This window comes from Pocillopora damicornis, chromosome 5 (assembly GCF_964200805.1).
Source record: "Pocillopora damicornis chromosome 5, jaPocDami1.2, whole genome shotgun sequence".
NCBI lineage: Eukaryota > Metazoa > Cnidaria > Anthozoa > Scleractinia > Pocilloporidae > Pocillopora > Pocillopora damicornis.
Window position 1 is genome coordinate 6,390,692 of NC_142674.1, and position 8,549 is coordinate 6,399,240.

General features: G+C 37.7%; 1 protein-coding gene across 1 annotated transcript; it reads left to right on the forward strand.

Moving 5' to 3' along the window:
* The first annotated feature begins 127 nt into the window (after positions 1 to 127).
* LOC113677204 (uncharacterized) lies at positions 128 to 6,891 on the forward strand. The gene is made up of 7 exons (XM_027193971.2): positions 128 to 265; positions 366 to 618; positions 1,462 to 1,543; positions 2,587 to 2,664; positions 4,155 to 4,249; positions 4,772 to 4,883; positions 6,119 to 6,891. The coding sequence occupies exons 1-7, from the start codon at positions 187 to 189 to the stop codon at positions 6,233 to 6,235; spliced, it is 816 nt and encodes a 271-aa protein (XP_027049772.2). The 5' UTR covers positions 128 to 186; the 3' UTR covers positions 6,236 to 6,891.
* Positions 6,892 to 8,549: the final 1,658 nt, after the last annotated feature.

An 8,549-nucleotide genomic window follows, 5' to 3' on the forward strand; every position in this document is an offset into this window, starting at 1 on the left:
TACATTAAATTTTCATGGTGTGAAAGAAATGGAAACAACTCAATTTTATGAAAAAATTCCAATGTTCGTAATGAAAGCGAGTTATTACTCAAAAGTTTTGAACTGTTTTTTTTCCCTGGCAAGCCCCTCCAGAAAATGCAATTTTGGTACAGCTAGGTAACCGCTCACGCTCCTTCCATTCCCAACATGGCCGCTAGTAGGAGTACATTTGGAAATTTCTCGTCTCGAGTACTTCAATTCTATAGAGAATCTCATGGATTGAGAGGTATCTAACAATAATTTGTTGCTTTTTTAACTGAAAAGTTGGTACTAAGCTATGTTTGGTCGTTACTTCTGCGTAACTTGTCTTCGAAAATTATCTCTAGTTCCCGTCTGTAATCTCTCAACAAGTCAAGTTTGCAAAAAGAAAACACCTCATACAGTTGGTGTTCCTGCGTGGGCAAAAGCTGGATTAAGAAGAAAGAATGTTTTATTAGAAATGAAGAAACCAAAATCGGAGAGACAAATCCAAGCAGAATTTAACCTGGAAAATGACACAACAGAGCTCAACTTGTATACTACGACAAGAAGAGGTCCTCTCTTCGAGAACACAGCGGATACAGAGAGTCGAATAGAAAAGTAAGAGTGCCTGATTGGGCTTGTGGTAATCTGGGAATTAAAGGGACAATCCGTACAGGCCTGGGTAAAGTTTCCGCATAGCCCCATACTATTGTAAATCAAATCTGTTTTCCCAATGGAAATGTATTATTTTTGTCATTGTTTTCTCTGTTCAAGAACTGAATGCATAATGTGGGATGGGGCTGTGCGGAAATTTTACCCAGGCCTGCATTATTTTTCTGGTCTTATTTCCGTAAAGCGCAGTTCACATCTATGATCTTCATATTTACAGTCATTGATTCGTCACTTCACGGGTTTAATACGAACCAACATGATGATCAGCTCCCAGTTGGCTTGTTAGGTTTGTTGCTAGGTAAAATTTCCGCACAGCCCCATCCTACATTATACATTCAGTTCTTGGATAGAGAAAACAATGACAAAAACAATACATTGCCATTGGCAAAACAGATTTGTTTTAAAATAGTATGGGGCTGTGCGGAAATTTTACCCCTTTTTTCTTTACTGCTAAAGTATTTCACTATTTATTATCATTTCTTAATTGGCAGTTCACATATATGATTTTCATATATTTACAGTCATGTATTCATCACTTCATGGGTTTATTTGAAACCAACATAATGACCAGCTCCCAGTTGGCTTGTTAGCTCATTTAGTAGAGCACTGCACATATCACACTGGTCATGGTTTGAAATCTTGTACAGGCCTTAATTTTTTTCAGGCCTTATTTTCATTACTGTCTAATTAGTACTCATTACTGTAAAGATTTCTTTCATATTCAGATCTAACAGACTTGGCAGAAAGCTTGTTTAAATCACAATATGAATTGATTATGTTTCTCTGTAGAGCAAAGATAACAATGTCAGCTGATAAGACCATGTTTGTTTGCTACCATCCTGCCAAACCATTTCCTCTACAGTTTTCAAAGGTATTTTGCTACTTAAATTATATTTGTAATTTTAAAAATGTAACAGAAATTGCCGTTATTACTGTTATTATGAATGCTTAAGCCAGAGGTATCAATGGGTAGTTACATCAGCCTAATATCTTTTAAAAAAGTTGTGTATGTCTCATGACTCAGTCAGTTCTGATTTGAATTGCAACAATTGCATCACACACAGCTGGACTTTAGGCATTTAGCACCTTGTTCTTATCTTGTTTTCTTTGTTTTGTACTACAAGTTTCAGACTTAGTTTTTTTCCGCCTGGACTTATGGTCCTAGGGTGAAGCACATAGGCCATAAATCCACGCAAAAAAAAAAGATTTTTCATAACTTACAATACGGTCTGAGAAAACAAGTTATCCATTTAACTCCCATGAGTGACCAAGACAGAATTTCTCCTCACCATATCAATACAATATCAAGCAGACAAGTGATGCAAATAAAGAGAAATATTAATTAGGGGATGGTTAGTTGATCCAAGACTAAATTCTCCAAACTAACATCACAAGAACCATATGGCAGACAGTAAGGAGAATTACTAATGATATCTTGGGAGTTAAAGGGTTAGAAAGATAATTAGTACATCTCAGGGTTCAAATAGAGGGGGGAACATTTCAATTCAAGCAAATTTTGAATTTTGCAGGCCTTATAGCAAAATCCAGCCTGCTAAATTGACCAATCATGATGCACTCACTAATAGAGAAATATGATAAGGTTGATTAGTGACATGTCACCTTATCAAAGCATTATGCTCAGATATGATGGATATGACTAGCTGGTTTTCAATTTCTGTGATTAATGCAAACAGCAGACTCTATGTTCATTAGGCTATCCTGTTTTTGTGCTCTTCAATCATGGAAGTTATTAGGGTGAAGTCCTCATGTCAGTTGCCTCTTTCACCCTGCATGTGTTTTGCTTTCAAACAAACTTGGAGTACCACATATTATTTTGTGATCAATAATGAAAGCCTCTTATGGTAGCATTTATAAAAGGTAGTTATAAAGATTAATGTAATCACTATCTTACAGGACATAGGTTATCATGTGTGGTGGCACCAGGATACCAACTACACTGAAAACTATCGCGATCATTTGACAAAGGAAGAGGTTGGTTATTAATAGCAGTGGGGGAGGGGAGGGGTAGGGAAGTTCAGGGAAAAGGTCCATGGGGTCTGGACCCCACCCATCAGAACTGTGGATAATTTTTATCTTTGTCTGAAACCAAAATTCTCACAAGGACAGGATTGTGTATTACTACCCAACTTGATGTATTTCTAGCTTATTAAGGCTTTTGTAAAATATTCATTGTTTTCTGAATCAAAGTTCATCCCTTCCCCCCTCCATACAAATTTGCTGCATCTGCCCTGAATGGTACGTGCCAGAGATTATTACTGCCTAATTTGTTTTTATCTATTTTGAAAAATTTAAAATCACGAATTGATGAGGAAAAAATTTAAACTAAATAGCCGTATGTATGATATAAATGGCAAGCGAGACTGTATCAGTAAAAAGTAAAACTGTTCCGCTTGAAGGAATAGTAGGAAACTTAAAAAATGCCGAAAATCAACCTTAATCTGACGATTGAAGCTGGTTTCTTAACGGAAAATCTGGTAAACTTTAAGCGGGATAAAGAAACTGGATTTATTTAAAGAAAATCTTATCACAACGTATGGAACGTCTATTTCCGCCTATTTCCGATTTTGGACATTTCCGTTAGATTTCAAGCGCTATCGTACAATTTCGGACCCTTCGGTCCGTGTTCGGACAGCTCCTTGCAATTTTAAACACCCCTGTCTGATTTTGGACGTCTTCGTTGGATCTGGCACGATCCGATGTTGGACGCTCTTGTGCAATATCGAATGATTCCAGTGGATTCCAGTTGCTAGACACTAATGTTTTCTTCCCTATTTTGGTCACAAAAGCGGGAAGAAAAAAATAGAGACTGATTTGGCAGCGAAAGTCGCCGAGTTGGCGACACGTTTTCAGCATTCATATGTAGCGAATAAGATGTAACGTTTTATAACTTCGTTTTATTACTTCGTTCATTTGCGTGAACTGTTTTGTTATATAAAAACAATAATAAACGCTTCATTAACACATTTCCTATCTATTCATGCAGGTACAAATTACTCAATACGCGATAAAATTATATTTCCCGCAGACTCTGCGAGGTTATGATGCGACTATTTCTTTAGCTAACTTTTATTCCATATTGAAGTCCTCTTAAAAATAGCGAAAACTGTCCATAGTCAGTGAGTGCATAACTTGACTTATTTGCATGGCAATTTTGTGAAAAACAGACTCTCCAAACACTCTCGATAACACATTAGATGAAAAGGGAGGCGGAACTAAATCAGACAAACTCCTGCAGCGTTGTAATATAATCTGCAATCTTTTGTGATATTGCACAAAACTTTAATCTTTAGTTTTGTATTATTGTATTATTTCTTCTTTTTTAACCAAATGAAAGCTCAATGAAAGCTAATAAGCAGTATTTTCATTTGGCACTGCTGATATTTATTTTAACAATTGAGCCACATGTATATGATGATCAATAATTCACATTTGTCTCGATGTCGTTGTTGTCTTTCTGCCAGACCGCAGAGGTAAAAAAGCTCCGTGCAGAAGATCCCAAGCTGTGGACAGTGATTGCTCTGAGTCGAATGTTGGAAGTAAAACCTTTGGCAATACTGTATGTATCTTCTTTTGTCCTGATTGAGATCCCGGGTCAGTCTTAAAAAAATTGATTCAGGGCTTAAACATCTTGAAAAAATTTTTTGGAACAGATTTTTCAAATTTGTCATTTGTTAAATATATGTTATACTTCTTCCTTCCTCACTATACCGCGTCTAGAGTGCTAACACCTCTTTCGTGTTTCGTGATTTTCAACCTCAGCAGGCTGTCCCTTTTAAGTCATTCTGTCCGAGAAAATGACATTGGCGATTGCATCATAGCCTCATCCGATCCAAAGATATGGAAAGTAGTTTATCAAAATATTTTTTGAAAATATTCAGAGAATGTCCTAATCTTTTTAACTCGAAGGCGAATTGTCGCGGAGGTGTTTGATCTTGGACTGTGTCTCATAGAATAGACTGTTCCTGGTCTAATGTTACTTGTTTTCTTTACACAAAATTCTCACAACTGACCTCCAAGTAATGTAGGCATACAGTTAGGAGAATTGAGGATTTGATGTATAATTTTTGTTGACCTGTAGGTTGGCCGCTCCTCTTACGGATGAACAGAAGTTTGAACTTGAAGTGGAACGAAAGCTTTTAAACGAATGGACCCTTTCAAAACGCAAAATATACCGAGCTAACCAGGAATTGGTAAGAATTGACTTTTGGTCACTCCCTCTTTCTCGCTCTTCAATCACGTTGATTTCTGATTGGCTCCTTTTTTCTTTGTTCTGATTGGCCATCGTGATTGCTGGGGTTTTTGCTTAACGAGCCTCAATCATGCTATGCGCGCTTAAAGCGCATTTTGATCGAGTATTGTGGAAAGAAAAAAGGATATAAGTAATCAAAAAAATCAAGCCAGAACAGAGATAGAAGCTAGGGTAGTTCCAGGCGTTGTATTAGTAGTAAAATGAAGCGCGATACTAAAAAGCGCTATAGGAGCGGCTGACTGAAAAAAAAAAAAAAAACCAAGGAAAGACTGGGTCGGGTCGCGTAATAAAGCCCCACCCGACCCAAACCTCCCTCGCATTTTCCGCCATTTGCAATTCCGTTCCGTTTTGCCAACTGAATGCCTGGAATAGGGTAAAGCGCAGAAAATTCTAATTTCACGGTCGCGCTTGGGTATAGCTTTACACCTGATTGGCGGAGAGGATGGTGCAGGAAAAGTTTGTCAGTTCAGATCACTGAGCGAAGTAAAACAAAACCGATGGAATACCGTGTTGCTTCCGACGCTCGATTCATTTCAGGTCTTAGTTCGAATCACGGGTTAATTGTTTTTAATGTTGTTGATGTTGATGACGTGCTTGGCATAGTTTGGGTGAATCTCTCAGCCTAACACTGATTGTAATTTCTTCGTGCCAACATTGCTTCCTTGTATTTCTCTTCTTTGCAATCTTTGCTTAGTTTTTTTCCGCATTTCAAACTGGCTCAGTGTTTTCCTCCCCCTCGCTCCAGATTTGGTGTTAAAGAATGTTACGTGCGAGGAAGTGTTTGTGTCGCATGCTCTGTCCTCGTGCTAGGAACCAATCACATCGTGAGGATCTTAAAAGCAAATCAGCGATGAGAATCATATTCGCAGTTCGTGTTGTACACGTGCAGTCAACTGCTGTGATTTGTAAGATGTTCGCATCTGAGGGCTTTAAGGTTCCAATATTTTAGAGAATTGCAACTTAACAAAAATATCGTTTCAATATATGCCCCAGTTTTTCCAATTTCATTGCTTTGTTTCGAAACTTCATTAAACAGGAAAATGCTTATGTCAATATTTCTTGGAATGCGCACTTGAAATATTGTTGCATTGTGGATTATTGCCAGATAACTACTGTAATTAATTTAATTGGCCACGTTACGTTAATTGAGATCTTCGTTTATTCGTTTTTTCCTAGGAAAGACTGCGTTACTATCAGGAAACTAGAGCGAACTCTCCTGAAAACGAAGAAAAGACTATCAAGAGCGAATCTGAAGATGTTGCCTCTGAAAATAGAGCCGTGAGTGGAAGTTAAGAATAAGCGACAAAAAAAAAACATGCCGTCATGCACTTAAATCATGTGAGAGTGACGTTGTGTGAAAAGTTCTGCCGCTGGCATCAGAACGGTGGTTTATTATGTGGCTGAAGAAAGAAGATTTAACATCCTCGATCTCCAACTTAATGAATGACGAAAGAAACTGTGTCAAATTATGTCTTTGACGAGTGATGTATTTTCGACGATGTTTGATGCACATTCTGACCCACTTCACTTCAACCCTATGTCGTAAAAAATAAACGCCATTATCTTTAAACATCGTTTATTTTAGTATTGACTGAGTAAAGAGCACTTTTCAATTAAACGTCGAAAATAATCCGAGATTGCACTGGGTTTGCACTGTGATTGGCTCAGAAAACCCCGGCCACTCTCTCGACCAATTAGATGCAAAACTAAAACCAATCACGCCTTGGTCGCCCGCGTTTTCCCGCGCTTTAGGCAGCTTGCTTGTTTTTACTTTGAGTTTTCATTGGATCCTTATGGCATTTTCTTCATTCGATCTGATTGGCTTTTATTATTTCTTTGGTTTTGTTTTTATGAAAGTTAATCGAAGAGTGCACTATGTGTCATTAAAATATAGTATACAGCGAAATTAATGAATGACGAAAGAAACTTCATTAAAGTTGGTCTCCGTCGAGTGGTTTATACTTGTCGGTGGATATTCATCTGCACGTTGTAAAGGAGTTTGACCTAATTTACTCAAACCACATTTCAAGATAAACCGGACTATTCCTTGACAGCCTGCAACTGACGCGAAATTTGAAGTATTTCGTATTGTGATTTCCTAAGCAATACAGCGATGAACAAAGGGAACACAACCCTTAAAAAAAATGGAAGGTTTATGCGTGCACGCAAGAGGGATATTAGGGTATACTGAATTAGATTAGCTTTTTTTTCTCCAGACACTCAGTTTTTAATTTCCTGCAAAAGAAAGCTTTTCATTCCGAAAGTTTAATTTTTGGTTACTTCTGTGTTTGCGTTTCCCTCTCTAAGGATCGTCACTAACTAGTTCCCATGTTTCCCACGGTTGGCTGTAACGGAGAGTTTAGTACGATCTGGGCACGAAATAAGATTAGGAAAAGAGTATTTTACCAAAAGGATACACCTTATATACGACTAAGCAAACGTGAATTGTTCTTTCCATTCACTGTTAAGTTGTTACTTAGCCAAGCAATGTTAAGAGTTTGCCATAAAGCAGACGCTCTTTGGTCTCTTCATGTACATGCCCCTGTCAGCTGAAAATCTGTTCCCACATTTCATCCTTTCACTCCCAGGAGTTATCAATAGGTAACTTCTCCTTAAAGTCTCAATACATTCCCAAGGTGAAGCAGAAAGGTAGTGTGGGGATAGAGAAATATCAACACTGGATACATTTTTTAATTATATAAACTGAGGTGTTTACAAGGATCTCCAGCCCTGAGAACGAGTCGTAACTTCCCCGGGTGTGAAATTACGAAATTTTTTTACATGTGTTCGATATCACAAAATTATTTTCTCTTGATATCACCATTTAGCTGCTGGTGTGCCACTTGCCATTTGCGTAGCTCATTCATTGACAAAGTCGACTTTTTATGTCAGCAAAGCCCTTTGCTGTTCATATTCATACCGAATAAATAAACTTAGTTGCTTGTGACAATGGAATTAATTTCTCTTCGATCTCAGTTGTTAGCTGCGCTCACTCGTGAGATATCGAGTGAAAATTCCATATCTAAGTGCGCCCGTGGATTTTTCTCTATTTATCTGACACCAAATTATATGAGGTAAAATCGAAAGAAGCGTATGGCAGGAATTAAGTGGGTAGAATTGATATCTAAGTGAAAGGGGGAAGATGTTTTGCGTGGTTCCTCTGGGACATGCAAAATTAACTCCAACTCGAGAGGAACCCTAAATATTGCATTGGCACATTAGAAAAACATAAAATGGGCCTAGGGATTACACTGAAAAAAAAGAGGAAAAAATAATAAGAAAACGGATGATTGAAGACGGGAAGGCAGCTAGGTAACCAACTTGGGATTTGAAGGCTGAATTTTTCAGGTTCACAAATGGTTTCCTGGATATTATATGTGGGCACACTGGTTTCTCTTTGCACATTTTTAAGAATACTACTGCTAAAAAAAGCGCTTCACTTGGTCACTTGCACTTTTACACCAAACTAATTTGGTTTGTCAGAAAAAAAAAAGAGGATTATAAAAAATAAGGTAATAAGTTGACAGCCATAGTTTCATTATATTTCTCGCTAGTCGCGGTATATTCAATTATCAACTAAAACGAAGCGTGCGGCTGAAACAGGAAA